At 36.0% G+C, this 17,045-nt stretch overlaps 1 protein-coding gene across 1 annotated transcript in view; it reads right to left on the bottom strand.

Moving 5' to 3' along the window:
* Positions 1-17,045, bottom strand: part of LOC103489726 (structural maintenance of chromosomes protein 1) — a 36,946-nt gene that overhangs the window by 9,766 nt on the left and 10,135 nt on the right. The window contains exons 8-14 of the mRNA XM_008449010.3: positions 16,032-16,159; positions 13,949-14,058; positions 13,760-13,867; positions 13,474-13,613; positions 5,024-5,113; positions 4,682-4,890; positions 571-740 (exon numbers count right to left, since the gene is read on the bottom strand). Coding sequence (XP_008447232.1) covers positions 571-740; positions 4,682-4,890; positions 5,024-5,113; positions 13,474-13,613; positions 13,760-13,867; positions 13,949-14,058; positions 16,032-16,159 — 955 coding nt within the window. The remainder of the gene's footprint in view (positions 1-570; positions 741-4,681; positions 4,891-5,023; positions 5,114-13,473; positions 13,614-13,759; positions 13,868-13,948; positions 14,059-16,031; positions 16,160-17,045) is intronic.

The following is a 17,045-nucleotide window of genomic DNA, read 5'->3' on the forward strand; positions in this document are numbered from 1 at the left end:
TTTCTTAACAAAATTACCAAATCTACAACTATAAATGAAAGACTAAATTGTAAAAACCATCACGATTACTTGGCAAGATCAGTATTCCTGCAACTTTCATGTCAAACTTGAAAGATCAGATTTCAAGGGTATCTAAGCCTTGATGAAAGTTTCAGTGCCCACATAGACAGCTAGTGCATTTTCACTGCACATATGTTTTAAAAATTCTTTTTTTCTTTTTTTCTCTTTACATTATGAAACAGAACAAACTATCTAAAACCGGTATTCCCCACTACTCTTATAGAAAGAAAAAAGCAATTCAACTGTAGAACCATACAAAAAGAAGAGGGAACAAATGAAAATTAGAACTCATACGATATATGCAAGAACTGTTCTACTCCGGAGTTTAAACAGAGAAAATTTGATACAGTAGGGCCATGCAGCGAATATAATCAAAATTTTCAAAAAGTAGGTTTTGTTAGCAGTGGGCTTCATTATTTTATATTTTATTTAATTTTTTTTGTAAAAAAATGAATGTAAAATTTTAAACTTGACGATCATAATGAAAGAATATTGCCAACAAGCCCTTACCAGCCAGTTCCTCCTTTAAGCGATCAATATCATTACTGGCATTTTCTGCAGTTGATTTGACATCAGCCTCTTTGTTTTGAATCTTTCTTAAATCATTCTCCAATGAACTCAAAGAAGACTCTAATTCTTTAATTTGTGATTCCATGTCTCGATTCTGTTCATACTCCAACCTGAGTTACATATCACAAACAGAATATCAGCGACTTGTTTCTTTTTAATAAAAGAGAGAACTTTTCAGAAATAATTCGAAGTTAACGAACTATTCCATTATATACAATAGGAGAACTGACGTTCAGTTGAAAGATTAGCCCAGTTAACCCGTATACTGCTTGATCAAATATATACAAAATAACTCTCGATTTGAGAAACTCTTGCAATAACTACATTTACAAAAAGTGCAACACCCTATCTTTCTAAGGAGAGCGCATAAACCATGTGATATTGAAGTGCAACACACTATCTTACTCAACATTCAAGCAATTGGTTTTACAACAATATTTTTCCTAAATAACAATGTTCTAAAATGAAAAATTATGAATCCTAGAGCAATTTTGCACCCAAGAGAAGAAACCCATGTCATAATCTACCCAATCACAAGATCTAAGAAACAAAAACACTGTGCATTTTACTAATTTTGTTCAACATATAACCGTGTTACTTCATCCCCCTCTTCTGCATAGCTGTCTGTTTAAAATTGTTGCCTTGAAACATTATCTTTTTTTTATTAGATAAGAGACAATTTCATTGATGTATGAAATTACAATCCTCTAAACATGATCTTTGATTGTATTAAGTCCCAGTTCAAAGGAGTTTTGTTGGATTTTGGCAAAAGATTTTGAATATCTGGGTGGGATTCATATCATGTGGGTCGATATTTTGGCGGTTTCCTTAGATTTCTTGAAGGTGGCTGCACTTTCTCGATCAATTAATTCTAAAAAGTATTGTGGAAGCTTTTGGATTTTTAAAGATCATTTTTTGGGTTCAACCGGGTCTTCCTCTTTTCCTTTGGATAAAAAGCTGAAAAAGCATTATGGAAATACAAAAGTCCACGTCAAATCAATTTTCTAATTTAGATAATGTTTTTTGGAGTTCTAAAAAATTTAGAGGAGTTACAAAGATCATTTGTTTGTCTCTCTCAATCTTCCCTTTATGCATGGCTGCAATCGGGTCTTCACAGCATATGTTTTTCTGATTGCTAGTGCTCAACTTCATGTTCGTATTGTATACTTGCAGATTTTAATATTAGCTGGATATTTGGAATTTATATTAAAGAAAACGTGTTGCAGCCTCTAATGGACTCTCTTTAAACTCTGCATCTAATTGTATTTGGATCAATGTGATAAAAACATTTTTGTTGGAATTGTGGTTGGAAAGGATCTAGAGAATTTTCTAGAGCAAAGCTTCTCGGTGCTTCACCTGGTTGGAGTCGGCAAAAGTTTTGCCTCCTCGCGGTGCTCCCTCTCCAAGGATTTTGAGATTCACTTAGTGCAAGATATAAGCCTATTTGGTCATCTATTCTTCAAATGGATGTTTAATCTTTTTATTTGTATTTCTTTGTATTCCTTTTGCGTTGTTAGTTTTTTCTTTTGCTTTTGGAAATTTCATATTTGTTTTTTTTGTTTTTGTTTATTTTAGCTTGTCTGAATATGATGAGGGTGCCGGAGGAGTAAACCTAGTTGAAATGCTCTCAAGTGCACCTCCTGATCTTTGGTTTATATGCTCATTGTATAATCCTCTTGTACTATGAGTTTCTGTCTCATTATTAATTTATCAATAAAGAGGTTATTTCCTTTTCGAAAAAAAAATCATTTGTTGGGTTTCTAATGGATTTGAAGCTACTAGGATTTATTTTGCAGGAACCCATCCCATTGTCTTAAACCTTGGTGTTTTGGGGGATTTTAATTTTTTTTCGGTGTGCGTAGGCTCACAACCTTGGGAGTTCAACAATAGGTTTGCTTAACTTAATATTATCACCTAAGCGGCGTGCCTTTTCGATGTTACTAGGATGTTGCAAGCCTTGTGAAATTCTTTTTCAGGCAATTTGTTTGGAAAACTTTACTTCACTCCCCTGCTTTTAAGCATTGGTATTTGGATTTTTCTGGCAAATTCTCTCACAAGCTTCATATGCTTAGCTTTTCTCCATCTATTTCCCCTAGAGTTTGGTCCACTGTGCATTGAGAAGATTTTTCGAGGCATTTCATTTCAATGGATGGATCTTTTGGGTTTAGCTCTACTTGGCAGTCTTCATCGAAGCTTAATCTACTCAAGGCATTTTCTTGTATTTGAACATTTTTATTTTCTCCATATAAATTTTGTATTGTCTCTATCATCTTATTACGCTTCTATGTGCATCATGTATTTATTTTTTCAAAGAATTAGTTTGAAAGAAATCAAAGATTTTTTCATGATCAGCCCTCGAATTGGACAGACTGCTTTGCTTCTGCTCATTTACTAGCATCTTCTTGGAGTTCCCAATCAAAGTCCTTTGCTAATTACTTTTTTTAAAGGAAAACAAGTCTCTCTTATTAAAAATAAATGAGATAAAACTCATGGTACAAGAGGATTATACAATGAGCGAAAGAAAAATTAGGATCATCAGACCACCCGGACATCTCAACTAGGTTGACACTCCCTTAGCGTCCTCATCGTATCCAAACGAAAATAAGAAAAGACTTGACGATTAAGGCTACCATACTGCCTTTACAGCATATAATAGTCATACATGTAGCGCCAAAATACAAAAGTACCATCCTTTAGATAGTAAACCTAAGACCAAGAAAAAGAAACCATTTGTGATAAAGTACACTATGACTCCAAAACCAGAAAAATAACAGAAAAAATGTAAAATCTGCTTCTATTCTTGGGGGAGAATAAACGCCTGCCAATTCATATTAAACTCTTGAATTAAGTAGTCTTCAAAATTCTCTAATGGTGTGCACCATAGAGAAGCGTTCAAACGAGCAAACTCAAAACAGTCTATCCAATAGGATGATTTATCGTGGAAAACTTACCGGTTCCTTTCAAACCATAATTCAGACCATAAGACTTTTAGCCTTTTACTGAGTTGTTCCAAAACAAAGAAGGCCTTTCCTTAAGGGCTGAACCAACCAAAATCTGACGAATGTTACTCCTGCGTTCAAAGCGAAAAGCCCAAAGTTCTTTTGCTAATTACTCTATTTGAGACATTGTTTTAATTGGAATGCTTTTATTTTTCTTATGTAATCATGTTCTCAAGATACTTCAGAGGATTTCATTTGTACAGGGATGTGGATTTCATTTGAGATATCCAGGTGCACTTATCCCAAAATTCTATGTTGATATATTTTTGCTCTTTTTGTTTAATTGTACTTTGAGCATTAGCCTCTCTTCATTAATAAAGAAAACCTCATTAATACTATGGTGCAATGCAGTCAAGACTTCATTAGTACAAATTTGGTTCGAAAGGAATCAACGCGTTTTCCACAATACGGCTTCAGTTGGTTCTGATCGCTTTGAGTATGCCTGTTTAAATGCTTCATCATGGTGCTCCATGATCAAAGGATTCCAGGATTATTCCACACAGGGCATTCATCTCAACTCGCAAGCCTTTACTGTTTAGTCATTTTGAGTCCAGCAAAGGAGAGTTAGGAAAGGGCCCTGTTTTTGCCCATTTTAGAACTTTGTCTGTTAGTCTTTTGTTTATGAAAGGATGTTCATGTAAAGGTCTTATGTTTCCAACCACTTTTATTAGCTTTAATTCATTTCATTATCTTTATTTTTGTTTTTGGATATGATGAGAACGCTAAAGGGGTGTTAACCTAGTTGAGATGTTTGCGTCTATTGATCCCCGGTTCTTTATTTACTCATTGTATAACCCTCTTGTACTTTAAGCTCTCACTCATTATTTAATTATGAGTTTCGTTTCCTTTTAAAAAAAAAGCATTAGCCTCTCTTCATTTCATCAATGAAAAGTTCTACTTCTGTTTCAGGAAAAAATAATAAATAAATAAAAAAGTTCATGTACTTTTTAGCATTAGTCCTTTTCATTTTATCAAAGAAAATCTTTTTTCCTTTTAAAAAATAATCGTGTATTCTAAGCATGGTAGGACAAGTAGAAAAGAGGAGAACCTACTGGCATTTCAACTTTGATAGCTGACTGCTCAAGCTAACACGTTCATCAGCCATATGCTGTACCGCTTGGAGTTGGTTTTCTTCATATTCTCGTATGTTTGCCACTCCAACAGATTTGCTGAAGTCTCGATATATTCGGTCAACAATTTCATTAATCCTCCTTTCCAACTTGCTAATTTCTGCATTTCTCTTATCAATCCCATTCTTTAACTACAATAGTGATAAAATAACATTACAACTTGAATTTCCTCAAAAAAAAAAAAAAAAAAAAAATCAGAACTTGGATTACAAAATAACTGCATAAAGAAAAACAAAATAGGTTGACAAGTGGTCATAATATTACCTTCTGAAGTTCAGGACTTATTCGATCAATTTCTTCTTTTATAATTTCTCTCTCTTGCCTCAAGCTTGCAAGTTTGTCTTCAATACTTCGCTGCAATAACATAATCAATATTGCATCCCATTATCTCCATTATGATCACCAAATTTCTCTTTCTTTTTTTTCTTTTAATAAGAATTAGATTTTTCTATATAAGGAATCCGTTGGAAGGAGTAGGACAAGAAAACTTGAACATAAACATAGTTTTACCGATGTCTGGAACAAAATATTATTGGAACTTCTCTATGATTGTCAAAACTAAGGAAGTGCTCATTTCACAAAAATACTGTCACTCTCCTAGATTATTCCAACAACCTGACAGCATTTATACGTGTGGTGATCGAGTCAAGAATAACATTCTCTAATCCATCACACTTGCAATGCTTTGCAGGATTTGTTTTTTAAGATTCTCACCAACTTACAAATCTCAATGTTAACTTTCTAAGTCAAATAGTAGAATATTTTACTTTTATCTTAGGAAAAATGGATTTATAAGTCAAATATTGTTCTACTTAACAGTGTAGGAAACCAATTCAAGATTTTTCTCTTCTTTCTTTTATAAGAAACAAATTTCATTGATGAATGAAATTACAAAAGAACGACCAAAGCCGGAACCAAAGAAGTTATATGATTTTCCTCCAATTGGTTTTAAGGGAAGAAAGGGTGTAGGAATTGAAGAAAGATGAAAATTTACACCAATTCATAGCATGAAGGATAATAATGTTGAAATAGCTATCAAAAGGGTTTCCTCAGTCATGGACGAGTTGCTTGTTTTTCTCCTTCCTTGTGATCCATAAGAAGGCACGAATCAAATGCTTCCATATAAGCTGTTTTTGTTTATTAAATGGATGACCAGAGGTGTATGTGAGGGTCGTCATGGTATCATTGGGGAGAGCAATGTACCATCCAAAGTTAAGGAGGGTGTCCTTCCAAAATCTCTCAGCAAAGGGGCAGTGCAGAAAAAGATGATTTAAAGAGTCTGGTCCGGCTAAACAGGTGGGGCAGCAATGTGGAGTAACTTTGTAGGGGTGTCATATTTGTAGCTTTTCCAATGTGTTGATGGTGGAATGACTGGTCTCCCATATGAAAGAACTTAATCTTTTTTGGGTAGAAATCACTCCAAATGACATTGTTGAGCACGTGTTCGGGAATATTCTAGATTAATCCCATATTGAAGGCTAGGGATTTGGTAGAGAATTAACCTTTGGTATCAAGCTCCCAGATCCATCTATCTTTGGACTAAGAGAGATGAGTGTCTTGAAGGTTGTTCATGAGATTAAGCCAGTCAGATATCTCATCTGTCTTTTAAATTTCTTTGAAAAATGGGTGACCACCCTGAATAGGATGCCAAAATTCGCAAACTGGAGATCCTTTTTGTGTGGATAACTGATATAGTCCGGGATATAGCTCCTTTAGAGATGAAGAGTTGATCCATCTATCGTCCCAAAAGGATGTAATTCTTCCATTGCCAATGGTGATTTTGGTTTTATCTTTGACAAGACATTTAAAGTTCAGAATATTTTTCCATGGACCTCTAGTGTAGATCGGGAAGGATAGTGTTAGATCCCCAATCAAGTTAGTTTACCAAAGAAGAAATAAAAATAATAAACAATAATAAGTAACAGAGTTAGTTAAGGAAAGAGGTTAGCAGATTAGTTAGAAAACACATGTTAAATGTGTTAAGAAGAAGTCAGTAAACTTTGTGTATAAATAGATGCTCACAGGCGGGAAGAAGATATGAAAAAATTTAGAGTAAATCTGTACTTGAATCTTGAGAAGCAAGATCAAGAGATTGTAAGAGAATTGATATCTCATCAATTCTGAGTGTTAGATATTTCTGAAATAAAGAAGGAATTGGTATTCTTGATATTCTGAAACGGAGTCCTATCAAATTGGTATCAGAGCCGTGATCCGACAAAATGGTACAAACCAGGATTGAGGAAAGACTTGAAGTAATCGATCAAGAAATAGCACTGATGAAGAAAGAACTCGGGAAGATGCCGATCATCGAACTAAGTCTGAACGACATTGCGAAGAATATGCAGACGATGCAATCTCAGTCAGATAAGCAAGAGCAGATGTTGCTGATGATAATGGAAACCATAGCCAAAGATCGTACCACAACCGGTGAACGCAATGAGGAACCCAATGCGCACATGTCTGTGACAAATAAAGGAAAAGAGAAAGAAGCAACCTCCAGCAAATCGGCCATATCGGGCCGAAATAACTCTGACGACCGAAACGAAGGAAAAACAGAGACTGAAGAAGCTACGCCGGACCGGAATAAATTCAAGAAGGTCGAAATGCCCGTGTTCGCCGGAGAAGACCCAGACTCATGGCTCTTCCGCGCTGAAAGGTACTTTCAGATTCATAAACTTTCCGATTCTGAGAAAATGCTTGTTTCCACAATTAGTTTCGATGGTCCTGCCTTCAATTGGTACCGATCTCAAGAAGAAAGGGAGAAATTCATTAGCTGGTCAAACCTGAAGGAAAGATTATTAGTAAGATTCAGATCGAGCAGGGATGGAACGGTATTAGGAAAATTCTTACGAGTCAAACAAGAAACTACAGTCGATGAGTATCGGAACTTGTTCAATAAACTCGTCGCGCCATTGAGTGACGTCCCAGATCCTGTTGTCGAAGACACCTTCATGAATGGCTTGTTCCCATGGATAAGAGCAGAGGTGATACTTTGTCGACCAAAAGGATTGGCCGAAATGATGGAAGTCGCGCAACTGGTTGAGAATAGAGAGATCATACGAAACGAAGCCAATTTGAATAGCTTCGCGGGCGGGAAATACCTTCCGCAAAATACAACAAATAGCAGAGGAACGACAAACACTATCAACGATAACAAAGCGAACGTCACCTTCCCAATGCGAACCATCACTCTAAGAAGCTCCAATAATACCGAAATCCGTAAAGACACCAACTCAAGAAGATTACACGACGCAGAATTCCAAGCTCGAAAAGAAAAAGGACTCTGTTTTAGATGCAACGAAAAATAATCGGCTGATCATAAATGCAAAATGAAAGAACTACGCGAGTTGAAGATGTTTGTTGTGATAAAAGAAGGCGAGGAATATGAAATAATTGAAGAAAATACTGCCGAAGAAAAAACACTAGCACTACTGCAAGTAGAGGAAGAACAGAAGACTTTTGCAGAATTGTCCTTAAACTCGGTCGTTGGATTAAAGATCCTGGCACAATGAAAGTTAAAGGAAAGCTTCAAGAGAAAGAGGTAATCATTCTCATAGATTGTGGGGCCACTCACAATTTTATTTCTGAGAAATTAGTAGATTCACTACAATTGCCGATCAAGGAGACTGCTCACTATGGCGTTATACTAGGATCGGGAACAACGATACAAGGTAAAGGAGTGTGTGAAAATGTAGAAATTCAATTAACGAATTGGAAGGTGAAGGAAGAATTTCTGCCGTTAGAACTCGGAGAGGTTGATGTTGTGCTGGGTATGCAATGGCTTCATTCACTTGGAGTAACAGTAGTTGATTGGAAAAACCTTACACTCACATTTTCTAGCGAAGGGAAACAGATCTCAATAAAAGGGGGACCCTAGCCTTACTAAATCACGAATCAGTCTCAAAAGTATGTTTAAAACTTCGCTTGATCAAGATGAAGGATTTTTGATCGAATGTAGAGCAATACAAGTTTATAAAGAAAGTGAGAAGATTGATGCAGCAATTGTGACCATTGAAGCTGAACCCCTGCAGAACATGCTGAAACAATTTGGAGATGTGTTTGACTGGCCGGAAAAGCTCCTACCAAGAAGAAGAATTGAACATCAAATACATCTCAAAGAAGGGACTAACCCAATAAACGTTAGACCCTATAGATATGGGTTTCAACAGAAATCGGAAATGGAAAGGCTAGTAGAAGAAATGCTAACTTCAGGGATTATTAGGCCAAGTAACAGCCCCTTTTCAAGTCCAGTACTGTTAGTTAAAAAGAAAGATGGTAGTTGGCGTTTCTGTGTCGATTACCGTGCAGTAAATAACGCTACAATTCCAGACAAGTTCCTAATACCAGTGGTTGAAGAACTATTTGATGAGCTAAATGGTGCAACGGTGTTCTAAAAAATAGACCTCAAGTCAGGATATCATCAAATAAGAATGGTTGACAAGGATATTCCAAAAACGACTTTTCGCACTCATGAAGGCCATTACGAGTTCCTTGTTATGCCGTTTGGATTAACCAACGCCCCTGCCACTTTTCAAGCCTTGATGAACAACATCTTTAGACCATTTTTGAGAAAATTTGTTTTGGTCTTCTTCGATGATATCCTGATCTACAGCAAGAATGAGAAAGACCACGTAGAGCATATTGAAAAGGTCTTCCTTACATTGAGAAGACATACCCTATTTGCCAATAAAAAAAGTGTAACTTTGGCCAGAAGAAGATCGAATACTTGAGGCACATCATATCAGGGGAAGGAGTAGAAGTAGATTCTGAAAAAATCAAAGCAGTTGCGGATTGTCCATGCCCAACAAACATAAGAGAAGTCCGGGGATTCCTTGGATTAACAGGCTACTATAGGAGGTTCGTCCAACATTATGGATCAATAGCTGCCCCTTTAACTCAACTCCTCAAAAAGGGTGGGTTTAAATGGAATGAAGAATCTGAAAAAGCATTTCTAAAATTGAAGTCTGCAATGATGTCCCTACCAACATTGGCCTTACCCAACTTTGAACTTCCTTTTGAAATAGAAACAGATGCATCCGGTTTTGGAGTGGGAGCCGTGTTAGTTCAATCAAAGAGACTCATTGCCTTCTATAGCCATACACTATCCATGAGCGATAGAGTTCGACCTGTATATGAACGCGAGTTGATGGCTGTTGTACTATCCGTACAAAGATGGAGACCATATCTACTTGGGGCAAAATTCATTGTAAAAACAGATCAGAAATCACTAAATTTCTTGCTGAAACAGAGGGTTATCCAACCACAATATCAAAAGTGGCTATCTAAATTACTGGGATATTCGTTTGAAGTGGTTTATAAACCAGGCTTAGAAAATAAGGCAGCCGATGCCTTATCGAGAAGACCTCCGTATTTGGTGGATTTGCAAGTCATAAAAGAAAAGGTGGAAAAAGATGAGAAGTTAAAGAAAGTAATAGCAAATTTAAACGAAGAAGACGAAGCTCAAACCAGTAAATTTACGTTGAAGAATGGCCACTTGCATTACAAAAATCGACTGGTAATCTCCAAAACTTCGTCCTTAATTCCAGCCATGTTAAACACTTTTCATGACTCAGTAGTAGGAGGACACTCGGGGTTCCTAAGAACATATAAAAGACTAGCAAGTGAACTATATTGGGAAGGGATGAAATCGGATGTCAAAAAACACTGTGAGTCCTGCATAACTTGCCAACGTAACAAAAGCTTAGCTCTATCACCAGCCAGACTGTTAATACCACTTGAAATACCTCATCAAGTTTGGAGCGACATCTCGATGGACTTCATTGATGGTCTACCTAAAGCAAAGGGATGTGATGTAATACTCGTTGTAGTAGATCGGCTCAGCAAATAGTCATTTTTTGGCCCTTAAACATCCTTACACAGCCAAGTCAGTAGCAGAGATTTTTGTGAAAGAAATAGTCCGACTGCACGGATTTCCTTCCTCCATTGTCTCCGACCGGGACAAGGTATTTCTCAGCCATTTCTGGAATGAAATGTTCAAAATGGCAGGTACTAAACTCAGGAAAAGCACAGCATATCATCCACAGACCGACGGACAAACGGAAGTGGTAAACAGGGGCCTGGAAACTTATCTTAGATGTTTCTGTAGTGAACGTCCCAAGGGAATGGATTTTATGGCTACCTTGGGCTGAATATTGGTACAATACCACTTATCAGAAAGCGCTTGATATGTCCCCGTTCCAAGTGGTGTACGGACGTAAACCTCCAACCTTGTTATCTTACGGAGAAAGAAGGACTTCAAATTCTTTGGTAGATGAACAGTTGAAAGAACGAGATGTGGCATTAGATGCATTACGGGAACATTTGTTGCTAGCACAACAACAAATGAAATTATATGCTGACCGAAAAAGGCGACATGTTGAGTTCCAGATTGATGAATTGGTGTTGCTTAAGATACGTCCATATCGACAAACCACTTTGCGAAGTAAAAGGAATGAGAAGTTATCATCTCGGTATTTTGGACCTTACAAAATTTTGGAAAGAATTGGTGAGGTAGCCTACAGATTGGAATTACCAACGGATGCGACTATTCATCCTGTTTTCCATGTCTCTCAATTAAGAAAATTTGTGAGTAATCAGACGAATGTGTTGCCTACGCTACAAAACGTGACAGAGAAGTTTGAATGGCAATCTCAACCGGAAGAAGTGCGCGACTATAGATTAGACAAATATGGGAAATGGGAAGTGCTAATTGCTTGGCAGAACCTACAGGACTATGAAGCTTCCTGGGAAGACTATGATGAAATAAGCAAGCGGTATCCTAATCTACACCTTGAGGACAAGGTGAATCTAAAAGGGGGAAGTAATGTTAGACCCCAATCAAGTTAGTTTACCAAAGAAGAAATAAAAATAATAAACAATAATAAGTAACAGAATTAGTTAAGGAAAGAGGTTAGCAGATTAGTTAGAAAATACATGTTAAATGTGTTAAGAAGAAGTCAGTAAACTTTGTGTATAAATAGATGCTCACAGGCGGGAAGAAGATATGAAAAAATTTAGAGTAAATCTGTACTTGAATCTTGAGATGCAAGATCAAGAGATTGTAAGAGAATTGATATCTCATCAATTCTGAGTGTTAGATATTTCTGAAATAAAGAAGGAATTGGTATTCTTGATATTCTGAAACGGAGTCCTACCAGATAGATTGGGCCATGAGTCAAGGGGAGATGCCTCGTACTTGGCATCAATCACCCCTTTCCATAGAGCCACATCCTCATGATAGTACCACCAAATCCATTTGGCCAATAGAGTCTAGTTCTTGTCTGAGAGTCTCTGTAGACCAAGGCCACCCTGAGCTTGGGATTTGAGAATCTTTTCCCATCTAACAAGGCAGGAGCCATGTTAATAAAGAAATACTTGTGTAGGCTTCCACATCTTTAATGAAACAACTATCTTCCTCTTTCCAAATGCAGTAATGTAACCGATAGATTTCGCAACTGACAACCTCCATGCTGAGCTATGAGACTCACTGGAAAAGTTTGTTGAAGAAACCGGCTACGGAAAAGGGGAGGAGAGAGGAGAGAACTTAAGGCTTTTTGTTTTTCCATTTCTGGTTTTTTGTTTTCTTAATGGAGTTTCTGTTTTTTAACATATGGATGCATTTATTTATTTATGAATTCCTTTGGGATACTAGTTTCTTGATTGGAAATGATGAGGGTGTTAAGGGGTTTTTGGTCCAAGTGCGTCCCTTGATCCCTAGGCCTCTATTTTTGTACTCTTAGTATATATCTCTTGTACTTTGAGTATCAATAAATGTCTCCTTTTAAAAAAAAAAAGAAACGGGGATTTTGGTTTCTTCAGATTTCAAGTTGTCCTAGAAGAAGTCTCATTTCTTGTAAAGCTGTTATCTTCTTTTTTATTAGTCATGTTGGTCTAGTTTTGATTTTTTCTTATTGTTCTGGCAGGTTGTTGATAGCTTTATGCTTGGTATCCTCTTTCGTTAACATTTGACTCACTTCATTATTTCAATTAACAGTTTTGTTTCTGATTTTTTTAAAAAATAAAAGTAAACAAACAAATGTAATAAAGGGGATAACCGAGAAATAAGTCCATGCTAATTAAGACAAACGTCCTATCAAGAAAATCAAGAAAAAGTATTTGAGAGAGATCACCAAGAAGATGACTTTAGACATGCTGACTCAATTTTGTCAAACCAAGAAAGACGCTGGTTTATTCCTATCCTAAAATTCTTCGTCTAATATTCCTAGAAAACCAAATCTTCTAATGATTTAGTAAAATAATTTTAAATGTTTTCAAAATAACTACATAGAAAGCCTTCTGAATTCATACGATTAACAACCATAATCAGGAACTGAACTTGAACATCTGTGATCTAGAGTTTAAGGGAATATGCAGATATCTGGATGTTCATTTGGAGTTCTGTTAAAGAACAAATTCCTAGCTGGATTTTAACTTTGATAGCACCTACATATCTCATGCAATTCATATACTTTGATAGCACCTTGTCAGTTTCTGTTTCAATGTTTGTCACAATTAATTAAATAGATATTTCATTGCTAAGTATCGACAAACGAGCTATACAGAAAGCAAAGAGAGATATAAAATGAAAGGATAACCAAACCCAAAGGGAGAGAAATTTTTACACTGTGAGGGAGCCCAGTATGTTAGAGAAAAAGGGCATATTACTATCCACATGGAAGCGCAATATAAAATAGAAATATTTTTCAGGTAATCACCTTCTCAATCTCGGCATACTGAATCTTTTTCTCGAGTCCACTAATCCTCCCAGATGCTTCAGACTCCTTAAGGTGCATCTCTCTAATTGATCCAAGTTCATCTAGCTCTGATTCATACTGCTCCTTCTTTTTCTTAAGACCTACATTACGGCAGCAATAAATGGCAAAGTTTCAAAAACACTTTTCTTTAAACGATAACAAAAGTTTTCATTGGATAACTGAAAAGAGGCTAAGGCTCAAAATAGAAAGTTCCAAAAAAACGTTAATCATTGAATGGTTTGAGTACCTTCAATCTTTTTATCGTCCCATTTGTTTGACCTTGCTTCCATGCCACCACTGATACCTCCAGTCATTGTGCCAGATTTCGTGAGCAGGATACCATCAACAGTTACAACTAGTTCACGCATAAACAAAGCAGCCATAAGATAAACCTGATGGAGCTCTGCAAAAATAATTTAAAACTGACTAAAAGTACCTTTATGTCTTTCTCCACTCCAGCTTAGAGCCTTGGCTTCCTCAAGGTTGTCACAAACTAGAGTATTCCCCACAGCAAATATAATTGCCTTCTCTAATGTCGGATCAAAAGTGTGATAGTTAAGCATACAAAATTGCCTTCTCCAATTTCAAACCACAGAATGTGATTCTTAAGCATAAACATCCATAGATCTTCTCGCCTATTACCCACTAGCATTATAGAATTACACGTGCACAATAAAAAGCAGAAATCAAACGTCAGATAATGGATATCCATTTCTTTTAGAGAAATATTATATTTTCTCTCTTATTACTGAGAAGTACCCAACAATGGGTAAATATAATACTAGAGAAATTCCAGGTAAGGGAACTAATAACTAAAGGAAAGGGCATCTAAAAATAATAATTAAAAAAATAAGGCAACTCTACTATACGCAAACCTACACTCCCCTTCAAGCTCGGTTGTATAATAGAATACAATTCCAGGTTGGTTTTGAATTCATCAAGATTTCTCCTCTACGAGGCTTTGGTGAGAACGTGAGCAATTTGATTGCAAGGCAGAACATAGTCGATGAAGAATGAGATTAATTGGGTAATATTCTCGGTTAACTCGAATTACTTAGATCTAAAATAATAACATCACCTTCACTTGTAATAAACTCTATAAATAGGAAAATTTCCCTCTTGTATGAAACACAATATCATTCCAACAAGAGATTCACGATCTTGATTCTAGGAGGATTAATCTTTGAGGCTACTTCTTACATCAATTTGGTATCAAAGCAATGATTTGGGCCAACATTAACTGTTGTTGATGGAAGATCGGGAAACTCTTGGTGATACCGATCACAAGACGTTGTCCAACGCAAAGAAATGCAACCAAACTAATTGTCAATAGAGCACTCCATATAACCGAGAAAGTCTTTGGCTAAGGGTTGAAGTATCCAACCATGTTTCATTCCAAAGTGAGATTAGAAATCCAAAACCAAGCTTGAAAGAAGCAAATTGTTCACTTACCACCAAATTTTTAGATACTAAAAGACGGGTTTTGAAGATTTTTTTTTATATGAAACTGACATGGATCAAAAGACAACAACCTAAGGGCAAGGTGTAGAGAAAACCCATCCCCAAAAAACTAGTGTAGAAAAGCTTTCAATTGTTCAAAATCATGGATAGGCTGTAATTACAAAAGAATTTGGTGTACTTTGTAAACCACCAAGAGGTTGTGTGTTGAACAACCGTCCAAAAAAAGTCAAAATGAGCATACTTATCTTCAAAGATTCTTCTATTTCTTTTCTTCCATATGCACCATAAGAGCAAGCGAGTAGCACATTTCCATATGATTTTCCCTTTGCCACCAAAGGCAAAGCTATCCAGCCCATCAACCATCCAATTGTCAACTCTGTTAGGGAGGCAGCATTCCAGCCCAAAAGTTTTTAACAGAAGATCCCAGGCCTTAGTGGCAAACTCACAATGAAGACTCAGATCACTAAGGTTTTACTTTCTCAGGCAAGATCAACTAGGCAAAGAATACATAGAAGATAGAAAAAATGATTAAAAGAAAAACCATCGGGAGGGTAAGGAATCAAGATACAAAGATCACTCCTCTAATCAACATGGAAGTTTTTAAAGCAAAACTCAAGAACTCCAAAATTAAAGTGGCTAAGCCGAGACCATAGACTACAACAACATATCTTAACTGTGGTACAAATGAAGAGTTAAAAAGGGCAGAGGGGTTTAAAGTTAAAATTTCATGAAATGAGAGTTTGAAGTTAGAATAATTCTCCCCAGTTGGTTAAAATTGAACTACGTACCAACGTAAAGGTTATTTTCTCATTTAATAATTATATGTAACATCATATATCTTTAACTGAACACATAGCTATGTACCAAGGTAAAGATCATTTTCTCATTCAATTATTATATGGAACACCATATATGTTTAACTGAAGATATGGCTATGTACCCTTTACGTTTGTGAAAAAGATTCTCAAACATAAACCAGAGAGAACATGGACGATAAAATAGGAAAGTAACAAGCGTTTCTCCTCTAGTGTCCAAGTAATAGAATCATAGAAGGATATCGGATAACATCATACACCAGCTTCACACTACTACTTGAATCACGTCGTAGTCTCTCATCGATGGACTTTACACGAACAGACTGAAGAGGTATGAATGTCTGAGGAGGAAGCCTTTGTTCTTTCAAATACTGCATGACAGCCAGAAAAAGCATGCATTTACATATAAAGCACCTCAAACCCCTAGTATCAAAACTGAAAAAATTTGATAACAGTGCCAGGCGTGTTGAGTACAAAAAGTTCAAAAGCATAGGAATCAAGGAAAAATTATCATCTAAGGTAAAAACAAATACAAAATAAGAGAGAAAGGGAATACCACAAATTTTCAAGAACGTGTAGAAGATTTTCATTCTATTTGTGAAACTTCTCAATCAGAACTTTTTTGTATCCTTCCTGCTATTGCATGATTCGCACTTTGTATTTAACCTTTTATTTTTATTTTTATTTTATTTTTTTGCTATGAACAACCTAACTTTATTAAATAAAATAAAAGAATAAAAGGACATAAAAAAATTCCACAAAAAATCCAAACTAAAAAACAGAGGGAAAAAGAGGGAAAGTGGCTCAAATCAAGTAAAATAAAACTCGAATATAATTGCTAGATTAAAAAAAAGTAATAAAGAAAACTGGATAATTACCTAGACAAAATATTAATTCTAAATGGATGTCATATGTTTGTTTGGAAAAACAAAGAAGAATTCCACTTTCACCAAAAGTTTCCTTGCAAGTTAGGAATAGGGCATTAGTAAATGTCTTTACGTCTTCAACAGCAACTACATTTATCAATAATGGTAGAGCTATGCAAATAAAGGAGTACTCAAGATTTTAAAGACTAAAATGAGGGAGTAGATGATTTTAAGGACTAAAAGGCATGGAAGAGGAAGGAGCAGAAATGGTAAGACAGATTCTTGAAAACCCAAAAACTGATGGAAAGGAAGCCCGAGTAAAGAGGAGAAGAGAGCATTTTTGCACTTGTTTGCCTACTTTCACTTGGACAATCTTTTGGACCTAAGCAAC

Source organism: Cucumis melo, chromosome 1 (genome assembly GCF_025177605.1).
Source record: "Cucumis melo cultivar AY chromosome 1, USDA_Cmelo_AY_1.0, whole genome shotgun sequence".
NCBI classification, from domain to species: Eukaryota; Viridiplantae; Streptophyta; class Magnoliopsida; order Cucurbitales; family Cucurbitaceae; genus Cucumis; species Cucumis melo.